This window comes from Anopheles maculipalpis, chromosome 3RL (assembly GCF_943734695.1).
Source record: "Anopheles maculipalpis chromosome 3RL, idAnoMacuDA_375_x, whole genome shotgun sequence".
NCBI classification, from domain to species: domain Eukaryota; kingdom Metazoa; phylum Arthropoda; class Insecta; order Diptera; family Culicidae; genus Anopheles; species Anopheles maculipalpis.
The window spans coordinates 64,879,794-64,905,336 of record NC_064872.1 but is presented as its reverse complement, the minus strand read 5'-3'; the positions used below and the strand labels follow the sequence as shown (position 1 = coordinate 64,905,336).

The 25,543-nt window shown below is 41.1% G+C and overlaps 4 protein-coding genes across 4 annotated transcripts in view; 3 read left to right on the top strand and 1 right to left on the bottom strand.

Moving 5' to 3' along the window:
- The window catches only part of LOC126560898 (uncharacterized), a 502,800-nt gene extending 487,931 nt beyond the window's left edge, over nucleotides 1-14,869 (bottom strand). Inside the window, exon 1 of the mRNA XM_050216847.1 lies at nucleotides 14,858-14,869. The gene's annotated coding sequence lies outside the window, so the exon portion shown is untranslated. The remainder of the gene's footprint in view (nucleotides 1-14,857) is intronic.
- Nucleotides 1-25,543, top strand: part of LOC126563321 (multifunctional methyltransferase subunit TRM112-like protein) — a 459,819-nt gene that overhangs the window by 82,725 nt on the left and 351,551 nt on the right. The gene's annotated exons all lie outside the window — the stretch shown is intronic.
- On the top strand, nucleotides 9,172-9,532 carry LOC126560892 (uncharacterized). The gene is made up of 2 exons (XM_050216842.1): nucleotides 9,172-9,241; nucleotides 9,303-9,532. Exons 1-2 carry the CDS (start codon nucleotides 9,172-9,174, stop codon nucleotides 9,530-9,532), a joined length of 300 nt encoding a protein of 99 aa, XP_050072799.1.
- Nucleotides 12,162-25,543, top strand: part of LOC126561674 (hornerin-like) — a 48,786-nt gene continuing 35,404 nt past the window's right edge. Inside the window, exon 1 of the mRNA XM_050217966.1 lies at nucleotides 12,162-12,269. Within this exon, the coding sequence (XP_050073923.1) occupies nucleotides 12,216-12,269 (54 nt within the window). The 5' untranslated portion in view covers nucleotides 12,162-12,215. The remainder of the gene's footprint in view (nucleotides 12,270-25,543) is intronic.

The following is a 25,543-nucleotide window of genomic DNA, read 5'->3' as shown; positions in this document are numbered from 1 at the left end:
TGAGAATAGAGCTGAAGGTGTGTCTGATTGTATTACGAATGAAGGCTGATCCATGCTTTTATACGGCGAGTTCTTTGTTCGACCGTAAGTCTCCTGTGCACGAATTTGGAGACACGTTCCCATAGGTGGTGTGTGTTATCCAAAGAACCTTCCGTGGCTTCCGATTGAAGTCAACAACCATTGCATAATGATGCTCTGTTGTCCCTCTAGATCAACACGTGTATGCGTCGGTAGCATGTCCAGACATAGCAATCACATTGTTTCCCTTAGGTTCTGACTCTGTGGAATGTCATTCGTAAGAATCTCTTGTCCAGATGATGGAACTCAGGAAGGAAAGCTCGTATATAAAGCGGAAGCAAAGAAAACCGATTCAATCAACGATTGCAGTTCGTATTGCAGAAACACAACTCATCTTAAGACCTATGAAGATGAAGTACATCCTGAGTGTGCTGTTCGTCGTCGCGTTTGCCACAGGTATAGATCAACAGATCACATAAGACAATTGTAGATTAACCAAGTGTTGTGAATGTTGTTTTTCAGCTTGTCTGGGGTCATATTCTGCAAAATGTGGTGTTCCTTCGTGCAAGAAGTGCGTGACAACCACTCCCAAACCGTGCGTGGAACATTATGTCGAAGAGGAGGTCCATCATGAGTATTGTGGTGTTCCCACGTGCAACAAGTGCACCACAACGACAACCTGTAAGCCGGATTGTGTGGAAGAGGAGGTCGATGATGACGATTGTGAAGTGACCACTACGACCAAACCAAACTGTGAACATACGTATGAGGAAGAGTACTGTCCACATGGATATTTCTGGAATGGATATTTCTGTGCTCCTGAGTGCAAGTGTACCACCACTCATAAGCCCTTGTGTTATTAATTGTAACAATGTTTGTACAACAACTTAACATATAGAGGTCTAATAAAACAAATTATATGCTGCTCTTGTAAACATTTAAAGATCTGTTATTTTAAGATATTAATTGTACGTCCCATGATCTAAAATTGCTACTTCTATCTTACGAACAGCGAATCTATAAGACAAAAATGTTTTTTTATTGTATGTAGCTCGATTATACTTTTCTAATGCTTATTCAATTGTACTCCCTTCGCTGTTGACTTCACGTGTCCAGAACAAAGTATTATGTTTCCTCTCAACCTTTATCGCAGGAACGTGCCACGTCGTTACAGTGATGCTGTCGGCAGTACTGTCCTTGTATAAAAGCGTATACCAAACACCATCAGACATCATTCAACATCTTCAGCTCTACAAGCGTAGTGGATAGCACTTCCAGGACACTTACCAATACACAACAATCATGAAGTCGATGGCCACACTGGTTTTCCTCGTTGTCTGTGCCACCCAGGCATACTCATGTAAGTTGATCGTTAAGCAGTGTGTTAGACCAAGCAAATGATGATTGATCCCTTCTTTTGCCGTTACAGTCAACCTTCCTCATCCATGTCCCGTCCACCATTTATTGGGATACGCGGACAACCATCTGCGCCCTTACTATGACTTGCCAAGCGTCTCAACGTGCCACACCCGACAGTACGTTGTGCCTCATGTTCCGTGCAAGACTTGCCATGGTTGCCAGAGCTGCAAGAACAAGAAGAGCAGCGAGCTTTACCCGTGCCCGTACAGACAGCATGGACCGTGCGAATGCAATCATTGAAGGAGGTCACTGACAATGAAAAGAACGATCAGAAATGTGAAATAAAACACATTTGGCAATAGAAATTTCAACAACTCGAAGAAATGTTCTCACTGTTTTTCATTTAGTATACCACCTTGAGATCAACATGTTTTATGTAGGAAGGTAGGAATTTTGTATTTTTTTTTTATTGAGGTTTGGAGCTTTTGTTATCTCGCAGAAAGATTTGCAATTGAACACATGAACTAGTATTGTCTACACACTGTCTTACTAGATGTGTAACATAATTTTTGGGTTTCCTTTCTCTTCTTCCTTATTTAGCGACCCCGTAAAAGGTAAAGAAGGTCATTCAACTGATTATTAGACTAATTGATGCCACGTAAGGAATTTGAACTTCAGTCCTATCGTGTGAATATCAGTCCCACTATCGTCTATTCCATTAGACCACTCGCTTGTCTCAACATAAGCCTTGTGTTCTGTGGATAGCATGTTCTGAAGTTAAGACGCCTGAATGTATGCAATCTGGATAGTGAATACATTTGAGAAAAATTATCCATCGCTAGAAGCAAAACAAAATTTGAATAGCGTATATATATTAACTGTTCTATGAAAGGTTTTAGGTTTTTTATTTATTTATTTATTTATTTTTTTTTTATTCATAAGGGACGGCCAGGCCGTATTGCTTACAATAAACTTAAAATTAGTATACTCCTTTCCTCTTTGCTGGGAGACATTTCCTTCTACGAGCTGTGAAAGGGCACCATGTCCCGGGTGTGCTCGGTTGTATTTACTTATTTAGGATGAGTAAATTTGTCCACTATACATTTTCTTAACAAGTAGCTTTAAAACTAAGGTTTAAATTCGGCAAGAATATCAACGTTAACATAACCGTTTGCTAAAAGTCGAGGGTGGTTCATGAGAGTCGAACACGAATTGTGCACATAATTGAATTCTTTAATCATTGCTTTAATCATTGCTTACCTTAGAAATAGAAATGCAAAAGGCTTTCATGAATTCATTACTTTTAATTATTTATAGCTTCTCTTCTGCCGTGCTAACGGATTATTAGTAAGATCCCCTTCCCCCCTCTAATCCCACTTTTTGGCTGTCTTATATATATGTTGTACCTCGCTTGTATGAATGATGATAGATGAATGGATGTATGAAAGAATCAATGTATAAATGAGTACGATGCGTGAAGGGTTGGGTACCATATGGGAAAGTTGCATCGGCCTATGCTATGGATGGACAAATAAGTGACGGGAAGAAGAAGGACACGAACGAAACTTCATGATCGGCAATCAAGGAACCTTCGAAATGGAAAACGATCAAGACCCCCGCTACCATCCCCGAGCATGGAAACGCTCGACATACCCCGGGATAAGGTGCCCTAACACGATTAGACCCTCGCTATGAACACAACTTTGACATTGGATGACGGAATATACGCAACGGAACAATCGAGCACACCCGGGATATGGTGCCCTTTCACGGCCGTTAGAAGGAAGTGTCTCCCAGCAAAGATGAAAGGAGTATACTATTTTTAAGTTTATTGTAAGCAATACGGCCTGGCGTCCTTCATGAATAAAAAAAAGTTATTTATAGCTAAAACCTGAATCGTTCGTTTTTGTATTGTGTCACCGTGGCAAAATCTTTGGTAAATAAATCGTGTTACCAAGAAAATTTATATGTTTTTCTAGTTCAAGTGATTATTTATTCTTTAACCTCCTGTATCCTCCTCCTGTAATCCGTTAACCTCCGTCATAATTAATTATAAATAAATAACCTCCTGTAAAAATGCAAATCATGAACCAATGAGACCACATCGAAGAACATCAGGAGATCTATGTAGTCTCTAGTGTCTAAATGCGGATCGAATGCTTTGAATACTTGAAGATTAGCAGACTTGTGTCATAAAGAACCAATTTATTCGGATGAAACGTGTGCATTCAGCAAAAGATTGCGCAAAAACATCACCAAAACGACGAATTTGATTGCTTGACAATATTGAAAACTTATTTAAAAAAACAAAATAAGTAATTAATTATAAAGTGGTAGATGCAACGGTTAGAATGAGTTCCAATTCACACAATCCCAACAGAATACATTGCTTAAATTCCTCTGACGTGAACCACAAATTTTCTTGAGTATGGTCTCGCCTAATGCATGTACACTAAGCCCTTCTGGGGGATATACATTGTGTACTCAATAAAAGCCATAACAAACAAGCGGTTTAAATAAACGCGTGCCATAACACGTTCAAAAACGACGATTTATTTATCTTTTCGTCTTTGTTTCGTAATTTTTTATATTTTTTTCTCATCATATAGTAAACAACTTTGTGCTATTATTATAACAATTGCAAGCAACCAACAAATAACTTTTTTTTAAAAGTCTATACGAAACGTGCCTCGGTGCCATCAGTGTTCGGTGTGACGATTTTCCTTTAAAAAGCAGCCACAACGGATTGGAAGCATCATCCAAACAGCTCAACTGCTATCCTCAACATCACACGCAACTCTCAAACCATCCGCAATCAACCGTTTGGAACCATGAAATCGTTCATCGCTCTCGTCCTGTTCGTCGCCTGTGCCACCCAGGTCTACTCAGGTAGGTTTGCTTAGCGTTCTCAGCAGCAGCAGCAGCAGTAACACTAATCGTATCGATGGTCCCTTTTCTCGCAGGGTGTCTCAAAAAGTATCCATGCTATGATCATCGTGTTTATACTCTGAATGAGCTGCATTCGTACGGACATCATTCGACCGGTTACCATCGCGGCATTCCTAACGTTAACCATCCGAGCGTTTCGTCGTACTATCGGCCCGGATCGTGCAGCTGTGGAAGTTGTCATTCGTGCAAAAACCGTCCGTATAATTCATATTACTCTGCGCCTGTTCTGCCGTTCGCTGATCCAGCGACACACCTGCTGTAAGAAAGTCGACGATCGTATGACAACCAACGGGACAGGGCTTTAATTTTCTAACAACCGAATTTCTGAATAAATTTTAATGAATCGCAAAAAAAAAGAGTTCATCTTTTGTATCAAAGTGTTAAAGTGGTTTTCCTTGTTTTGTGAGGGACAGAGTATGCATAATCATTGAATAACTCCTCTGGTTGTAATTTGTAAATGATTAATCACTTTTCGACTTTTCAAAATGCAACGTTCAATTTATACTTTTGTAAATCATTCGATCAAAAGAGAGGCGAACGTAGTCTTAGAGACTCAAAGCCCTCTACCAATAAACGAAAAGAAAAAAACGATAAAAAATAATGCCTCTAATTCTTCTTTGTTTTTGCTGTCTTTTAATAATCTTACCGGGTATATCATGGTTTACTAGAATTATTTTCATCAGGAAATCCTATTTTTTCCTTTCTATATAAAAAGGGTGCTTAAAAATGCAATGATGATTTTATGATTGACTGAAACTGGCCGAAAACTTAAAGAGGTCAATTTCAAAGTTTCGAGGCTACATGTAGTGGTTTAATTTAATCAATAATTTTTTCAACTACTCATGTCTTTCAACAGATCGAGTAAGAAAAGTAGAAATTATCAATTAAAAATCAAATCGAGCGTTGATCGATCCTCAGTACAATGGAAGCAGTCCAGCATTTGGAGTTCAAGGATGGGCATCATATGTCCGCCCGAAATGTTATAAATATTAGTATATAAAATTTAATAAAAACTCGCACAACTTAAACAACGGAAGTAGTAACCATAAAACATAACCGAAACATCTGAAAACCGATATTGAAATTCACATTATCTAAAGCATAGGGTGAGTCAAAATATTAACAAAGAATTGTAGCGGTTCATGCTCATGCATATTGCATGCAAGAAACAGAAGATTGCACTCGACCCGCAAGCATAAACCAGACACATCGTCGGCTCTTCGTAATTAGCCAATTTGTGCAATTATAATATTAGGAATAAAAACAGTCTCTTGCTTCTTGACCATCGAACCAACAAGACGTACGTATTACTTCCGAATCCGAAATCTAAACGTTACACTAACCTCCACAAACTGGTGACCCCGATCGTCCGATTGAACGAGCATTTTATCCGAACAAGTGAATTTCGTGCGAGAAAACCAAAAAAACCGCGTAGTGATCGACCGCGATCGCAAAGGACACTTTTTTACGTTTCACAGAACCGTCGCGTTTTTTAAGTGACCCACGAGAATAATAACTCCGTTTACGCGTAATATAACGTATTCTCAACTTTCACGGCCTATTTTTTTCTACAATGATTGAACCAACGGTAACGAAGCCGAAAGAGGAGGAAAGTCAGATCGCTGTAACGCATTCAAAAATCAACTTTCCGGATTTCGATTCCGAAGACGTCGAGACGTGGTTCGTCTGTTTGGAAGCAGCTTTTTACGTAAATGGCGTCAAGCTAGATCGACACAAATTCAACGCAGTAATCGTTGCACTTGGCACCCGCGCTAAGTTTTTTCATTCCGCCATCGCGAAATGCAATAAATCGGAAACGTCCAATAGGTACGACACCATGAAAAATGCCGTCTTGGATTATTTTCGGCCCACAGAAAACCAACGCTTAACTAGTCTACTTTCCGGCGTCTCATTAGGCGATCGGAAACCAAGTATGCTTCTTTCTGAGATGCGCCGTCTTGGCGGAGAAGGATGTTCCGATAATGTCCTTTCTAATATTTGGCTTCGGGCTTTGCCAACCACCGCACGTTCAATCATCGCCGCCATGCCGTCTGTTTCATAAGACGATCAAGCAAAGGTAGCAAACAAAATCCTTGAAGCTCCGAGCAGTGCAACATCCAGTACAAGCGATACGAGTGCAAGTGCATGTGCAACCATAAGCACATTAGAGGATCGCATCGAAGCTCTCTCCCGACGCTTAGATGAAGTTTTATCAGCTGATCGATGCTGCTCTTTCTCAGACCGAGACACACATACACATCTAAACTACGCTTATGAAACATAATCGACGCTGTTGTGTAGGGTTAGCACGTTCGGGTCGTTGGAGGAAAGCTGTCACGAGTGGCTTATGGTCGGTGTAAATGCAAAAAACACGTGCTTCGATAAGGTCCTTAAAATATCGCACTGACTAGAACGATATCTGTACTATGTACTGTAAAAATTACTCAATTTATTTTTATTTATATAAAATGGTTACGGCTTACCACCGTATTGTATAATAATTAATCTGCCTTAATGAGAAAATCTGTTGTTTAAAAATTAACGAAGGTACATGAGCTTATTTGTCTTTTTTACACGGTGGTTTTGAATTTATCAACTCAACTCAAGTCTCAACTGACAAAGCCAATTCAGACCAAGAATTGATCTTCCAATTATAGAAACTTCATTGTTGGGCTGAACGTCTTAAATTATGCTCGTTTTGTAGTTCGATATGGCCTCGGTCAGTCTTCTTGGAGTTAAATAAAAAAATAAATTAAAAAGCCTCGGCCTGACAGAGCACAATGAAACACAATGAACAATCTATTTAATTGCGAGATATCTGAACATAACACTAACCCATCTCTTACACAGAGTTGATCACACAATGTGAATGTTATTTTGTTTAGTTTAAACTATGTATAAAGAATAAGACAATATCTTATTGCACGTGCTATTATTCTATAACGATGCGCCTCCTTTTTTATCCAACGAACCATGATTTTCTTTACTGCAACGAGCCCTATATAAACACCGACTTGAGTTTGTTCCAGGCATCATACAGCAGCTTCAATTCTTATAATCCAAACGAGGAGAGAAACATCTTCATACCCATCATGAAGTCGATCATTGCTCTGGTCCTGTTCATCGCCTGTGCCGCACAGGTTCACTCGGGTAAGTTTAGAGAGTTAGCTCACACTAACCTGCAGTGATGTAGCTATTCACCTAATGGATGATTTCTTTCGCAGCTTGTGTCAACACGAACCAACTTTACAAGAGCTTTGGACATTTTCCGACCTACGGCTTGTACAACTATCATTCGAACCTTGATTTTTATCCGCATGGAGTTTACACCCAAGAGCACTACCCTGTCCGAAGTTGTAGCTGCGGTAGTTGCGATACTTGCACCGGTAACTTCCATCCGTACTATCCGTATGTTCTGTAAACCCGCACCGACCAACCGATGGAAATGAATAAATAGACCGATTATTGAAACATGCCTGAATAACTGAATTTCACGTCCAGTATTGTGTTCTTTATGCATAGACGTCAAGGTTTTTAAATACAAGATTGATTTCTAATTCTCGATGACAATCTCTGGATAAGACAACACCACAGTTGAGGTTAGGCAACACTTCATCTTCAGGAATTTGTTCATCGTTTTGCGGCTTTTCCTTAAGTTATAGCTAGCATCTGATAGCTGAGTTTTAAAGCTAGATTTGTCAGGGTAATAACAGCTCAACACGCCACATGAATCAACAATGTCCACGAAATTGTTGAAAAACTATCGTTCACACGTGCCAGCTTCGATAACGCCGCCAAAGCTGGTGCTAGTGTACAAAACTGCCACAGTCGTGCGATTTTAAACAAAGCGTGGATGCATTATTGAGCTACAATCCTCTGACGTCAAAATGTAAAATGAAAACATTCTTGTTTGATCCATATCTGATGTCTAAACATCTTTCACTTATGATCGAACAAAGAACTAAGCCATATAAAAGGATGGATCTTTTCCATCTCCAGTCATTCAGTCAACTTGCTTCGGATTCCTTCTAAGTATCTCAACTTCGCCACTTCGTCATTCAACATGAAGCATTTCCTTGCATCACTTTTATTGGTAGTGGCCGTTGCTCAGCTTTCGTCGGGTAAGTAGATGGAAAGAGGCGACGGAAGTTGACGCAGGTTTTAAGGTATATTTTTGCATTTTCCGTTCAAAGGAGCCTGTTGCCCGTCGACCACAATCTGCAGGACTTGTCTGAAGCCAGTGCTAGAATATCGGGAGCATTACGCTGCTCCGATTGAACGGTGCTCGTGTGAAAAGTGTTGTCCGATGGGCTACAACTACGACGGATGCCGATGCGTCAAGAAGAGTGTCTGTCTTAAAGCAATGGCCACTCACTACTGAAGCTTCTCTTGATGGATAACTTTGAGAAAATAATAAAGAAATGACATTGAAAGTATTAAAGGGTTGTGTCATTTTTCTTCGACTGATATTTGTTTCCTTGCCGAACAAGGGAATTTTATGCCAGGCAATTAAGTGGACAATACAATAACACAAAACAGAAGTGGATTTTAAACATGTAAACACAAACTAACATTAATAAAACAATAGCACCACGAACCAAGCGTGGCATTTTCTTGCAATCCATTGTGACGATGGCCAATACTTATCACCTGTTCGGAATGGAACGTGCATAACATAGAGGGGAGTTTTTTGTGATACAGCAAAAAATCAAAACAGCGTACGCATCATACTTCATGCAGTGAACTACTATATAAACAGAAAAAGATGACAAGCAAGCACATTAAACAATTGCCACACCTCTTCTAGACTCCGAGACATAAGTCCAGATATACTTCCTATCCACCATGAAGTCCACCATCGTCGCACTTGTCCTGTTCGCAGCTATTGCCACTCAATCCTTGGCACTGCCCACTGGTAATGTTCATTTAACTCACTACATAAAATGTATTTTGATTATTTCTTTTCCTCTAAACAGATTGTGTCAAGCATAGCTCCAACGTGGATCGTCATACCGTTCGGCTGTACGATTGTGATGGGCTTAACTACGAGCTGGGCTCAAATTGTTTGTCGAAGTACTTCCACCCGACGGAAGTTTTGGACTATCCTCGGCGAAGCTGCAACTGTGGCAGTTGTCACTCCTGCAGAAACTCGCATTACCCATATCGTTACGGATTTCCCGCGTATTGGCGTGGTCGGGTATTCTGAAAAAGTTTCTAAATAACTGGGCACGGGCAATCATGGATCATTGGAACATTAAGACATGCAAAGCTGAAATAAACAATGAAAGTAATATAGACAATTTCAACTTTTAAATTTGTTCTACCTGTCTAGTTTGTGAATGTCTGAATGTCATGAGAAGTACTGCACCGTTGACGTATGCTTATTTTACGATATGGATGTTGGCTGTGGGTTTTCCTGCACGGTGAGATGCTCCAGATGTTAAAGTACAGAATGTCAGTGTAGTAGCTACTACAGTTTTAAATTAATATACTTGAAGAATTTTCGAATCCTGAAAAAATAATTTAAAATAGTTAATACAAACAAACATTGGGTGGCGGTCTTGTGGTAGAGACGACAGAGGTTTCACACGGCGATCTTGCCGTGTTCAAATCGAGATGAGTTCAAATAACATCTGGATCGTTCCCCCGTTGTGGGAACTATCCATAAAACTATGTAATATCAGTGAATCTAGTGTTTAGCGAATTAGATGGCTGACGTGAGCTTTAGAAGGTCGTTTTTTAGCTCCAAAGAGTGATATTTACATCAAGTTTATTAGAATAGAATGAGAAAATTAGGTCACCGAAATGGTTTCGTTTATTAAAATAGATTAAGGTAAATTAAATGCTGGAACAACCAAATCCCTATTTCTCCTCAACACTGCGTAGCGTTCAAACCTATAAACACCAACGGTTTATTCAAATTCAACGGATTTCTCCCAATCGTTAATGCTCCAATATCCCACTGTGGACCGCTGTCACTTGAACGCAAGCTCAACCGTTGCATGCGATCTCTATCTTTGGTACAATTATTTGCCCACAAGGAATTCCACTGTGCAAGAGCACATTGACAGCACACAGTGCTGTTCCAAAATAATCTCCAGCCTTTTGCTTACCGCTCGTATACGGACTGCCATCAACAAGTGGTCAAACGCGGCGTTTCGTGTGCCGCGGCGTGTGTGGGAGAGAATTGTTTAAAATGAGAGATTTTTCTCCACAGCACGACACACAGTGGCACGCACACAAACACGAGATTTTGCTCACGTTCAAACGTGGTGTGAGAGCAGGTTGATGATTTTGTTCTCTCAAAAAGTACCTATTTTTCTCCGTACGATGCTTGGATACGCGGAAGCATGACAAAAAACGGCAAGTCCATCACCAACAGCCGATGCGGACGGACGTACCGCATGTGCGTGCTTGCTTGACCGGTTTTGCGAACGATTACGGTAGTTTTGCGGCATTTTCAATTGTGCTTTTATTTTTGTGATGTGTTTTTAAATGATTTTGAAAAAGAAATCGCACCTACATTAGTGCTCTCAAGTGAAATAGTAAAGGAAACGATCACACTTTAAAAAGCGATCGTACAAGCGTGACGGTGTAAGAAGATTCAAAATCCCAACCATATCAACCGTCCAAAGAGTAGTAAAATTGTGTTCTTTTGGAAGTGTGTTTTTTTCCATTCACCGCAAAACGGCCGTGCGCGTTTAACGTACATTTACAAAAACGCATTACGCGAGCGAAGCGACATACCTGCACGCACACCTGAGCAGCGCTTAAGCCGGACGGCTCCGCGAGAAGGCTCCAAGCGCGTGTGTTTTATCTCGCTCGCCCAACCGCAGAAAAAGCTGAGCCATCGGGATTTACCTCTTTCCGTGGTTAAACGTGTCACTCGTCGACGACCCATCTCTTTCTGGGCAGTGTTTTGGTGCTGCGGTTCCCTGGTTCGTGTCTTTCAGTCGATCTCTCTTTAAACCAAGATCGTTTGCGTACGGTTGTGTGGGTGATGTTTTGAGAGTTTTTTTTTTCTGCATGTGTTACGGGAAAGAATCGTGGAAGAAAAAGGATCCTTTTGCTGGTTTTAATTGATCGAAACATTCCAGTGTGTTTTCCTTGGGTTTTCTGTGCTATCCTCTCGTCAGCCTGTGCGCTTGAGAAGTGCGTGCGGTGTGCTGCAGCAGGTGATTCTTAGAAGAAGTAAGAAGGGTGTGTGTGTGCGTGTAAAGTGCGTAAAGTAGCAAGTTTATTTGTTGTATTCTTTTCTCTACTATTTTCTTCTCATTTCTTTGTGTCTGGTGTGTGTTTTGTTGTTGTTGTTGTTGCAAATGCAACCTTTCCAACCCGTAGAATGCAGCGCAGTGTGTAATGCAGTGAAAGAAATAAAAAAAAATTGGGTCCGCATTAGTGCATAAGTGAACGAGTGCGTGCTTGTGTGTGTGTGTGTTGCACTCGTCGCAGAAATGTGCCTCTAAAGTAAAAGTGATGGTAATTTTAGCAAACGAATGCACCAACCAAACAGCCCGATCGATTGCCGTGGCGTAAAGTTGGCACGATTGGCGCCATCCGTTGTAAAAAAAAATCCTCTCGTGTGAGTGTTTATGTGCTTTTGGCATGTTTTTGGCATTTTTTTTTGTTGTTGCTGGTAAATGATCGATACGATTAGTGCAACGGTGCAACGGTACCGGCCGGTGAAGCTGGGAGTGATTCATTCGCCACCACCACAACTGTGAAGATCGTACGGTGTGGTGAATCATTCCACCCCAAAGTCGAGAGTGTTGGGAAAGAAACCGTGCTTCCGGAGGATCGTGGCGGTAGCGTACATAAGATCACAACCCAGGAAGCTGGGAGGAAGTTTGTTTGAGTATAAGGATTAGTGGCGGAACACATACTATGACATGGGATCGTGCACGAGACGACACTTCCTGTTGTCAATATGCATCCTGCAATTGGTAAGTTTATGGGGAGTTGGGATTTTAAACATTCATATATACTCATCTTTTTGCAATTTGATGATGATAGCGGGGCCGATTTTTACACAGCAGGATCCGCTATAGAATCTCGTCCGAACCGTCTCCCCGCACGCAGGACTCATTATCCAGCTACGATTCAAGATTCAAGTTCAAGGAAAGTCAAGAAATGGCAGAACAAATCCCTTTTAATGTTGTAAAAGCAAAGAAGACAAAGAATTCAATTGCTTTGAGGATTGTGAATTGAATTTTTTATTTTTTTGAACGTTGTAAAAACTAAGAAGACAAAGAAATCAATTGCATAACCATTAACTATTTTATTTATTTATTTAATTGAATTAATGAAATTGAATTGAAAATTTTAGATAATTGGATTGAATTGAATTGAATATTTTAGCTTAGCTTTTAAATGCGAAGCTTATTTTATTTATAATTAATTATGACTGAATTATGATTATTTATAATTAAGATTTTTTAAACTAGTCATTCATGATCAAAATTCACTCATTAGAATAAGAGTTTAAAAATTTTGCTTTATTTTTTAGTTTAAAGGATTTTCTATATTTTAAAATTTTAGGCAAACTAAATTACATTGATGCATTTTCTATTCATTTTCTATTAATTTCTGTTTTCTATTCTATTACCAAATTAATAACTGAAGTCCAATTTGTTTTTATCTTGCCTTCATCTACTTCAAATTTTAATTTCTTGAAACACGTATTTCATGTGATTGATCTTTGTTGTCTATTTTTCTGTATTTAAATTTTACTACTTTACAAACTTGTTTTTTATTTCTATTTTTTTAAATTTTATATTCTTTTGCATACGTTTGTTCACTTCTATCATTTGTTTACGATAAAATCCTTTGTTTCTTCAATGTTCCATGTATTAAGAGGCTTTTTATGGATCTTTATGTTTCTTTGGATCTTTAATATGCTGTGGTTTGATTTACTTATGATAAATGGTTGAATTTAGTTTATTTACTCAATACTATTAGCAAATTTTCTTATTTGGTTGACTGATCGTTTGTTCCCTTTTGCTAGATTCATTTTTTGTGTGTAGTACTTTTTATTATTAATTTTCATTCCAATTTCCAAATCCAACTTAAACTTCGTGCTGATTCTCTCATCAGGATGGCTTCTTCCGTATGTTTGCTATTAAATGTAAATCTGTTTCACTGAATCGCATTACGGCGCGTGAGCAGCGTTAAAGATCATCTTTCATCTAGATGAGTTTTTAATAGTTTTCGTTCAAGAACGGCTCTTGCTACCGACGGACTTTTCCACCTTCTTACCATACTCTAAAGCCACAGCTTTCCAAGCATTGATGTTGTTGGTAAAAAAAAAACTATCAAAATTCTTCAACTTTAGCGCCTACCAATTGCGCTAAAGTAGCGTATCTTTGCCCCACACCTCGTACGACCGACGCGACTCCCAGCCGAACGTAATCCAATTTTATCGTTGAAACGATATTTTTAACGCTTCCGTGCACCACCATTCCACACAGGGCCGGAAGCCACCAATGGCGGGGTTTCGTGTGCAACCAAGCTCTCACAACTTCACATTTTCCCCCACAACGATGCGACACTTGACGAGGTTAAAACACTCATTTCCTGTCGCGATTCTTGATGTTCTCCTCGCCATGGGAAAATGTCTTCCCTTTTGCGATGTGGTGGCCACACGAATGTAAACAGACAAGCGCGCGCTTCCCTCCACCAAGATGGGCGATACTAATAAGCGGAAATTTTTGAACTGCATTGAGTTTTTCTTGACTGTCGCGACGCTTTACGACGATTTTTTTTTGCAACGCGGACGTCAGGATGAACCAAACTGACGTGTTGGTAGTCTTAGGACTGGGAGGAGGGGGGGGGGGGGAGGGAGGCGGAGGAGAAATGCAACCAAGCTTAAGCCGAGCACTGGGACCTAACTGGAAAAAGACGACAAATGGTCTCCATTCCGCCTCGAGGATTTGTAGGGCCGCTTGCTTGAGAGGTTTCTTTGAGTCCTCTTGGGACTAGCAAGAGAAGACCAGGCAAGAGGAGGGAAGGGGAAGGAGGTAGGAAACTGAGCAAAAGATATTTATTTACATCCTGTCGGTGGTGGCCAACAGCACAGCAGCAGAGCACACGAACTCGGTTGGTTCAATACCAATCCAATACCGTTCCTGTGTGGCGCTGGTAAAGACGAACAAAGATATTTCTTAGGCCGTGCCACAAACGTTTGGACCATTTTGTGGGCAACCGACGCATTCCTTCCCATTCTTTTCCTTCTTTCGACTCGTTCGCGAAAACGCTCCTGTCTCGACGCATTTTTTTCCCATTCCCGCTTAGTGCTCCTTACTGCTTTATGGTCGTTTCATTAAAATTCATTCATTTGCCTTTTAGTGTGTGGCTCGTGTGGCCTCCGACTATCGGGAGTTTGTTGTTCCCCCGTCTCGCGCGTGGTTTTGCTTTTACATTTTATCTCTTGTTTTAAAACCGTTGGTCGTTGCCCAGTTTAAGCCGCCGATCTTTCAAGGCTCACTCTCTCAGTAGCCGTGCGCTTTGCTTTTGCTGTTCTTCCATGCTGAACATGCTGCTGCGGCACGGTGTTTATGTTGCTTCCTGTGCCCCGGCTAGTGCTGTAATGGAAGAAGACCCACACACACACACACACACACGCAAGCAAGCGTAACGGTGGCGGCATGTGAGTGTGTTCTTGTTGCTTTTTTTTTAAACTTTGCAGCCTTATTTGTTTGCGAAGGGGTTTAGGTCGCCCTGGGTCGATCTCCATAAGAAGGGAAAACACACACAAGCGGGCAGGAAAAATGAAATAAAATTCGGCTTCACGTTTGTTTGGACGCAAGCTAGGGAATAAATAAACTGAAACACATTGGAATGTTTATGAGCGTGGGGTGGCGTAGACTTTGTTCTTTTTCCTGGCGTGACAAGCGATCGCGTAAGGGTAGGATGATTTGAATTTAGATAACATCCACTTTAAAGTTACCGTTGACGAACTTTGATAGAAAAGCATGGGAAAAAAGGACAACAATAATACGAAAATACGGAATTGGTCGAAGCTCCTTAAAACTTCTTCAGACATGGAAATAAAGTTCTTCAACAGCTTTAATCAGATGTAAGTCTATCCGGGACCTCCAGTGGGATTACTTGAGATATTTCTGTTTCTTATCAGCTTCAAAAACCTTGTTCTCTTGCCTGCTGAAGAAATCCTCGATACCGTTCACGGATAAGCAACATCTTTTAGCAATCTAGTGTCCTGGGATTTCTGTCAAATGAATCAAACGAATCTTAATGTGTGGGCCTTTCGCGAGTTGCCTGGATTTTCTTAGGGAGGACTGACTAACCAAATACGTAGTCTCGGCAAGTCGAGTAAACCTTTTCGATGGCTGGCACTGACCTTAGAGGTCGTTAAGCCAAAAAGAAGAACCACCCTCGGGATCCATGACCGCCTGTATCCGCTTCCGAAACCTGGAGCAAGCCCGGACTAGCATAGCCCCGGGGTTGGGCCGCAAAAACGGTCTTCATTTTTTGCACTAATGTGTCCCACACGAAATAGTCCATCGGGTTGAGGTCCGGGGAGCTGGGAGGCCAAACATTGGGGGTGGTTAAGTCGTAAAAATTGTCTTTAAGCCATTTTTGCGATTTGGTAGTCGTCTGCACCTAGCCGAATCTTGTTGCCACACATACGGTCTCTTTTTATCCAAGGCTTGATGACCGTTGTCAGCAGCTTGACATGGCCGTCCTTATTCAGTCTCATCATAATACACGTAATTCGCTTCCATAGAGTTCCGACGGGTTCCAGTAATTAAGTGCTGTCGACATTTTTTTCACTGTTTCCATACACTTGTGGCTTTCAATTGGCGTATCTTTGTGAACAAGTGTCAAATTTATCATGCACGCGGTGTAAATTACAAAATGAGAAGTATTTTGAGGCATTCTATTACACAGAAGAGCCCGAAATCAAAGACGGCTATGCGACGAGCAGGATCTGGATTGACTTATAGAAGATGGCTCCCAAGATGGGTTTTCTCCTTCTTATTTAGGATTAAACTTCATGTTGCGCAATATGCACCTCATTTGGAAAATAAACGTGTCTCGATGTAGATTTTTAATTTCTAAATTCTGTCAAGCACTTATTACGTAGGCTGCTATTTATATTTCTGATCTAATAAAAAAAAATGCAAACAATTTGTCATCAAACATTCGTTTTATTCTTTTTCAAAAGTGTTCTCCAGCATGATTCATACACTTTTGCATGCGCTCAAACCCTTTGTCGAAGCACATTTTTCCACCCTGCTTGAGATACCTTTAAAACGTGGTTTTTGGAACGCTTCAACAGCATTTTCTCGGGACAAAAATTTATGTGCGCGAATGAAAAGAAGTCATTCGGTGACAAGTTAGTGCTGTAGGACGGAATTGACCCATCAATTCGAAGTTTTAGCCGGTAATAAGCGATGGTTTGAATCGATGTGTGAGAGCTCGCATCGCTCATGGTCAAGAATGATCCGGCTTCTGTTGTTCGTTATTGGAATTTCTCCGAAGACTTCACCTTTTTTAAGGTGAGGTGTTCGTGCAAAATAGTGTTTATGCTGGAGGAAGAAATGCCCAAAGATGCCTCTATCTCGCTGTATGTCACCTGGTGGCGCTGGTTTATAACAGTGTTATAGGTTGGTGCTTCAATGCCATAGAAAAAATTGAGTTCATTAAAGCAGTCTTGCCTTGGTAGTCCACCTTGAAAGTTGTGAAAAATGATCAATTCCATATTTTTTTGGCTGATTTGTCAGAACTGACTTGTCAGAACTGAACTGATTTGATTTGACCACGTACAACGAAGGCTGCTTCAGTATGTTTGTTTTATTACTGTATCTTACTAACCAATGATAAACAACCTCCCTAACCTAACCTAAATCTAAAAAACGTATCTTTTTTTTGCCTTCCCGAAGCGCACATCATCGATTGAAAGCTTCCAACACTCCCGGTTATTGCACCGGATTGTTGTGTCTGCACACTGTCTGGAGAATTTTGGAATCCGAGTAAATGTGCATTACCGGCACCCTGTATTGCACAATGGTGCAGTACAGTGGTTAGTCGCGTTTCCGCTTCCGTCTAGCGCGAGCGACATTATCCGGCAGTCAAAAGGCGCCGGTTGTCTACGCGATAGGAGGACGAACTTTTCATCGATCCTGAGATTTAGAGTGAATGTGCAGTGCCGTTCTGGCTGGGTAGATGTAGTTGAGGTCGTTGTATGTTGGCTGTATGCTTTTTGACTTCATTTAAGACTGATAAAGTCTAAAATTTAATGTACGTCGTGGACTTCCTTTTTTCGCAGTGTTTTCGAGCTCCATAACCTTACAAATTCAATTACCCAATAACAACCACCTACTTGTGGGTTAGAAAGCACGAATAAAATTAACGAAATCTCGCTAGCAAAATTATCCAAATATCCCAACACAACCCTGAGGAACTGTGTTGCCTGCGTACCGCTAACATAGTTACAATTACCATCGCCCAAGCGAAACACCGGGGTTTCGATTCCGATAAGCAATCTAGCGCCAAACGCACCCCCAAATCACCCTTAATCATCTTAGCAATTTACTGAAGCACCAGCATGCCAAACAACATTGGCAAAGTATTGCTTCCCCATTCCTAGGTTCGGTTCTATTCCGGCCCCAACTTTCCAAATGTGTTATCTTACTGACCTGGTTCCTTTTATTTATTTTTTGTGTGCGTGTGGGGATTTTTTGCTGCTTTTTAGATTGCTTGTGGAACATCGCTCATCAAAACAAACGATCGCTTTGATCGTGGAGAGTGGTCTGTGTGAGGTGGAACTAATTTTTAACCTTATTTTCTTCCACAAAAAAAAAAAAGATGTGTTGTGTCGCTGTAACGCTGTAAGAGCAGCGTTACGACCTACAATTGGAGTTTGTACATCGGGGTTTTGTTTGCCCTGCTGTTGATCGATCGGCAAAGGGTTCTCTAATCGCGCACTTTGCTGCTCAAGGTTGCGCACACCCGTTCGGGTGCTGCCGGTTCAGCATAAATCAAAGCATTGTTTCGGTGCGATAGAGGCGTGTAGGCGTGCATCGGTGGTGTGTGCAATCGGTCGATATGTAAATGTAAATCAACCGACAACCGGGCACGGTGAGATCGTTCATCCCACGCGATACGACCAACGCACGGCGGCATCGTGCGTGTGCGTCTTAATTGTTGGAACTAGACGATTGGAACCGGTACAACAAAACAGCCAGTGGGCACATATTTGTAACACCATATTGTGCCATCGGTGGTGTGCTGGTGGCGCTGGGAAATTCAGGTTTGTTTTTTGGTTTATGTAACATTCCTATGCATGCCAGAAAGCGCCTGTACATAAGAAGGATAAAGTGTAATCTTTATTATTGATCTTTTATTGCGTGTTAAGTGTTTTACTTAAAATAAAAAGGTGTTTTAAATCTTAGCACACCTTAATAATGTCATTAGGCATTCATTTTGTCGGAGAGTTTTGTCCTTCATCATTAGAGTTATGTTTGTTTGTACTTTTTATGTTCTTTTTACTTGTTTTCGTTTTTATTTATCTTTGGTTAATTTAATATTCGTTTCTTATTCTTTTAAGCTTATTATGACTTTAACACTAGAACTACCGGACCCAGTCATTTTGATTGGTTTCATACCTTTCAAGTGGATTTATTTTTTTTAGTTAAACAATTCTGCCGAAGTTGATGCGTGACTTTTACACATTGAATAGGATTTTCATTTCTTTAAATACAAAAAAATAAAATCTAATCTAATATTGCTGTTAGGTTAGGTCACGATCCACTCTACCATAGGCTGGTGTCATTGCTCGGTTGCATGCTACTAGGTGCAAGGGAAATGTATGGGATTTGACAGATAAGGTTGAACGTCAATCGTCAAAATCCCATACATTTTCCTTGCAACTACTGGCATGCCACCAATGACACCAGCCTTATGCTGTCATTTTGACTGGTGATGAACAAAATACTCACAAAATGGTGATTATAAACTACTGTACCCGAAAAAAAGTGATTTTGCGTTTTTTTTTCTGAAATGATTTTTTATTATACCAAATGAAGGTAATGAAGGTACCTTCGAAGTAATCCCCTGCCGATGCAATGCACCTTTTCTCCCACTCCTCGAAACAGGTGGAAAACGCGGATGCTGGGATGTCCTTTCGTTTCGTCTTCGCTGCGGTATCTATCTCCTCGATGGTGTCAAAACGGTGTCCCAGAGGCGGCCGTTTTAGCTTGTTGAACCGTTGTTGCGAAAAACTCCCCCAAAATGATGACACCAGATGAGACTTCACCCGCTTCAACCGCATAACTTCTTGCAGGATCGTGTTGACCGAGGCTTTCGAAATCCCAACACTTTCCGAAAGGTCTCCAATGTATCGTCAGCCGAAGATTGTCGACCTCCAAATCCTTAATTTGGACAGTCCTCGTCTTCGACCTTCTCACGGCCATTCTTGAAATCACTGTACCATTTGTACACATTTTTCTTCGACAAAGGTTCTTCCCCGAAGGCTTTTTGTAACATCCGCATTGTTTCCGCAGCATTTATTTCATGCTCCACAAACTTGGACATGGTCAATGTAGATAAAAACACTTGGTGCAGCTCCGAAAACAAATTGTCACTCCTAGCCGAGTTGATGTTGTGACTGGAAACGTGACAGAACTGTCAACCGCATACATATTGATAAACGAAAAATGAAAACAATGGGCTTCTTTTGGCGCGCGAAATTTGACATCCAATGTCACTCTACTTTTCGGACACAGTAGTATAGTATATCCGACAGAAGTAGTCGTTGGAATATAACTATGAAATAGTATATAATTACAAGTTGATTATTTATTTGTTAGTCACTCACATTCACTCATGTTGGCCTGCTCTTTTAAAGACGACGTCGTCGTGACATGGCCCGATCAACAATAGATCTTCAGGACTCTATCCATGTAGGCACCCGATCTCTGGCAAGTTTTGTCTTCATCTGATCCAGCCCAACGAACTCGCTGTGCTCCCAGACGCCTCGTGACGAACTGAGGGTCGCTGATGAATACCTTTTTGGAGGGGCAAGAGTCCGGCATCCTTAGAAAAAATTTTTTGGTAACAAGGCTGATGCTTTGATCATTTTGTCGTGTACAATTTGAATCTTCAAGACTGCAACACAACATTGATTTGTTTGATTTGATGGTTTTTTAAATTCTGGTGTAAGAAATTACCAATCAAATGATTCGGTAAAAAAAATGGTCGCGGTAAAGTTGCACGCGCCATAATTGCGGTAGTTTTAGTGTTTGGCAGCTTCAAGTAATGCATAAGTTTTTATTTTAATCTTTAAAAAAAGGGAGCTTTTATTGTTTGTAGCAGTCAATTTCCTTTTTTGATTTTGATTTTCAATGAAAACTTAAGCGTTTTCATACTTGTAATTTTTGAAATATTGCAGGAAAAAAGGATGTCCAGTCGTCATGCCGTTCAATAAAAATGAACAAGTTTTTCAAACATTTCGTAATTGATTTACAAAATAAGAATAGAATAAATTAACCTTACACAGTTTTCCACCTGACAGCTCTTTACTGGTTAAAGCACCTTTTTGATAAATTGGTGGTAAAAATGTTCAACCAATCAAAGGTTAAATTATGCCCACAACAACTTCCCCCTTACTGTCTGTCTATTTTCTCACCGGATTTTCAAGTGGTTGCAATCGAACCGTGACTGCGATGGTAAAGGGTGGAAAATACAGAGCCGAGAAGGTGGTGAATCGATCGTGAGTATGAGGCAAAACAAAACACCACCTGCCCATCACGTGGCGCGCAAGCTTCGTTATCCTGCCCGGCTGGTGCTGCTGTTAACGAGTTGTCCCGTTGGTGTGCCGGGAAGAAACAATAGACCTCCGTGCACTGCTTTCACTTCACAATTTTGATCCCCTAGCTCTGGGTGACATAAAGTGGGAACGATTTCAATGACATCTGTCTTCGACAGCCATCATCATCAGCAACTAACAACCCGCCCTCTGTGGGCGGTACAGAGGTGTGAGGGGTTTCGAGGGTTTGTGATAGGGGTTGCTTTATTTTCGGCAAGCGTTAGGCTCAATTCTGTAATGCTCCATCGAGTGTTGTTCATACCTTTGTGGGTGAAATGTTTTCAAACGAAAGGTGCGCGCAGGAAAAATCTGCTTATGTTGTATTTTTAAGAAAGTACATCAACAAATTTCGCATATTTTAGTCGCATCGCTCGGTGGAAGTAGGTTTTTCGGTTGACGCTTCTTCCGGCCAGGTGTTTGTGTTGGGTTCTGCAATAAGGGGGACGTTTTTTTTTCAATTTAGTTCTTGTCTTGGTTGAGTGCTTGTTGATATTATTGAATTTGGAACATAGCGACCTTCCCTATTTAGACGTTAAAAGGACACCATAAAATAACTTTGTGCAATATTTTTTATCTGTTTTTAATTTTTCTTGGACGAATTATTTTTCAAACATAGGCAATAAATTAACAGAACATCTTTATTTCCTGCCATGTGTAGCAATATCTCAAACAATCTTAATCGCTGTTTCGTAGCTGTATAAAAATAGATCATAATAAATCGATACTCGCTTAAAATCGAGCGACTCCAGTCGCCCGAAACATCAACAAACTCGCTCACACACAAACCAGCGATAAGATAAGATAAGTTAGTGATACTGGGTTGCATTGTTAAACGTGAAGTCACCCCCACACGGTGGTTCCTCAGCGTGGATGCTCTTGAAGAAATTGGAACGATCGATTTTGGTGCCCTTTTTTTCCTAACCTGGTGCATTGCTGGTAGAAAATAGCGTTTAAATACCAAGCATAAGCATTTAGAGAGTAACGATAATCGATGTGTCACAAAATTTGTTACCGCCTGTCACTCGCCCCTTGGAGAGGAGGTGGTAATCGAGTGTGTAAATTGTCTTTCGTAAATCGATTTCGGTTCGGTCAGTGTCGGGTGCAAGAAGTAGAGTGACTCGTTACAGCTGTTGCCAGTAGATGATAGCATGCCGATGAGAGTTATTTCGAATTTAATAGTGGATAATTTGATTGATGTTTCATGCGTCATTTACAAGTGTTTTAAACTGCATTTAATTTAGAATTTTTCGTTAAATAATTAACCTTCAAAAGATTCATTTATTAACGTTACATCCCGAACTGCTTCCCTGCCTATAAAGCTTTAGATAAATAAATCGCCCATTGCAGTCCGCTGTACGCGATCGAAAAGACAAACAATTTGCGATGATATCATGTACCGAGAACTTGCAATGACGAAGCACACCATAGCAAATCACCTTGACTGGCTGTGACGGTGCATTGTAAGATGTAATACACTCATGTCGCCCTTCCTATCTGCGGCTCTTCTGAGTCGTTGAAGCGAAAGCATGACGTTTTTTCTGCCCCACAACGGCTAATCTTTGCTGACAGCAAAAGGTGTATATCCAGGTTTCTACGTAATTGCCCCAGACTACATTGTCGACTAATATGTGTGTTTGCGTTCTGACAGACAGGCCACAGAGAGGGGCGTTTTCTTTTTGCTTTCTCAGCTGATTAGATTCATTTGTACAAACGGTGCTGACGGTTTATTAATAATTGTGTGCCTGTTTTGTTTGGCTTTGGTTTTGGTTTGGGGAAAAGCTTTTGAGGAAGAAAATTTTCCGAAAACAATTCCTGAAATTTACAAAAGTCTCTTAACCATATTTTCTTCGCTCGCTATTTGAGCCATTAGCTAGCGTTCGATCAACGGCAAGAAGTGCCTAACAATAGTACCAACGATGCACCTTTTTTCCCTCACCAAGTCTTTATCCTGGCCATTGTTTTTTTTTTTTCCTCTGGTCTTCCTACTCTGTTCGCTAATGAATGAACGCCCTGCAAACTTTGTGCTGAACCAGCACGCAGACGAAGCCATTTTATCCGGCTTTAACCACCCAGTGCTGATACAGCTGCTTTCCGGCTTTCGGTTTCCAATATTTGATTTGTCGTTAGGCTTTTTTTTTTGTTGCACCATCGTACAAGAACCTTTGACAGCCGTCATAATGGTGCTTGCAAGGCAGCAATACAGCGTGTGCGCCTTTGCAAACGCCCGTTGGAATTTGATCCCTTTGGCGCATTTCCCGATCCACGGAACAGCAGCGCTAAAATGGATGGTTGTTCAATTTTTTAATGACTTACGTCGGTGTGAGTTGTTCCATCTCCATCCAAACAGCCTACCAATCGATCAACGGTGGTGCTGGATGGGAGGTTTGCGTTTGTGGTTCTGGATCATGTGCTTCATTTGATGCGCATTTGATAGACATCGTGCGGTAGGTACGCACAAGGACAAGTGCTTTGGTTGGCGGCACTTTTATAGCAAGCTCCAATGACGAGTATGGAATTTCGCACTCGTACGTCATATGGCAACTGGGCATGATCTCAATCAGAGACCGATTTGCGTGAAATAATTAATGAGTTTTTGCTCTTTTTCTGCTGCTCCGTGTTGACGGTTGCGGTGGATTACATCGCGTGGTTTTGTGCGATTACTTTAAGTGCCATAAAACTGCTATAAAATAGATTTGAAATTGAACGTTCCTTGAGAGAATTCTCATTCTCCCTCTTTTCTTGAGTACAGTTTAAAGCGTTCGATTTTCTTTCTCATGTTTATGTGACCCGTATACAGCAATTAGTATGCATCGACGAATTAAAGTTTTTCCCAACAAAAATACAAAGCAATACCTCGTCCAGCAGCCAGCAGACCCAGGTGACTAATGAAACATAATCGAACACAATCCTCGATCCAATTAACGAAACGTGTCTAATGAAATTAATTGTCACATTAACGCAACGGTACGGCGCCCCATCGGGCATCATATTTCTTTCGCAACCCTCATTTTCCCGCCCACCCGCGGGGGAAAAAAGGGCCATTCCAAACCGATTTCGAATTTCGGATAAAATGGTGTATTTCGCCCGCGCTCACCTTTGCTGCTTCGCCAGCTTCCGGTTGGACAGAATGACCGATCATTAGTCATCGTGGTAAAGCGTACCCACCGGCTCAGGGCCGACTGTTTCCGGTGGAAAGAATTCCACCGGGCAATAAAGTTTGGGCCGACTCATCGTTGAGTTATTTTCGCTGAAGGTGTAAGATGATGTGTTTTATGTCGATGAACAAAAGCTTCTGAAGGGGGAGAGAGGGGGGGGGGGGGAAGGGCGTCGAACACATCTTTATGGTTTCTTGAAGGTTGGAACCTATGAGCTGTTCTTAAAGCGCAGGAAAACGGCTGGAGATGTGCTAGTTCACTTCTAAAATATCATTAATCCGGTGTTGCAAACTGCTTGCGAATGGTGCCGTACCTGAACGGTTGGTGAGCTAATTAAGTGGCTCGAGAGACCTTATTACTACGTCCGAGAGACCGTAAAAAAAGTGGTAGGAAGCCAAGTTTGAGAAAAGAGTGTTGGTAATTAATTTTGATGAAATAGTTTAGCCTCCAAAATGAAGAAGTTGCTGTATTCGGTTACAGTTTAATCAAAAACGTAGTTTTAGACTTTTTGAGGTTTAGGAACACAAATTATGATCCGTTGAATCGGGGAAAAGAGGTGCCCAAACACCCCCCTCAACAACAGGCTTCATCTACGTATGAACCTATGCTCACGACTTCTCCGTCCGGTCACGGATAATATGTGCCGTTGAGCATTACTTAGCCCTCCTCCAAAAGCTTACCAGAAAAGTGGCCAAAGTAGAACTATGCTCGGTGGATAATAAAAAGAGGAGAGAAGAAACCACTAACTGTTTTGCTCCTTTCCACGTCCGATCATGAAGATCATGAGCAGCGGACGACCATGCAGAGCAACAGTGAAGTAATAAAATGAAAAGAAGTAAATGGCTCCACTAACACCACTTGGTGAACCTTAAAGATACTGGATGGGCTTACGGAGAGGGAAAAAGATAGAGAGAAGCATGAAATAGCGGCAAAAACTGGCCAGCTATGTGAAAAGTCATGAGTCAAAAGCACCAAGAAGCAGCAGCAGTACGATCGCATTTCGACCTCACGTCTTCACGTACTGAAGGGATTGCATGCGCACATCTGTCTCACATTCGTAGCGTAGCGCTTTGGTCAGGCAAAATAAAACCCTTCGGGAAGCCTGCTTCCCCCCGCTTTGTATCGTGTGGCTGCGTACGAAGGTGATGAATTTGACCCCACTCGTGCATTTGGTCCGTGGTCAAATGATTCGCCTCGCCGGGTGTATTTGTGGCTTGTCTTCCATTTCTTGTAA

Excerpts from the sequence above, each read along its gene's own strand:
- LOC126560892 (XM_050216842.1), top strand. The coding sequence starts at position 9,172 with ATGAAGTCCACCATCGTCGCACTTGTCCTGTTCGCAGCTATTGCCACT. Across the intron at positions 9,242-9,302 it reads ATCCTTGGCACTGCCCACTG|ATTGTGTCAAGCATAGCTCC; the intron begins GTAATGTTCATT and ends TCCTCTAAACAG.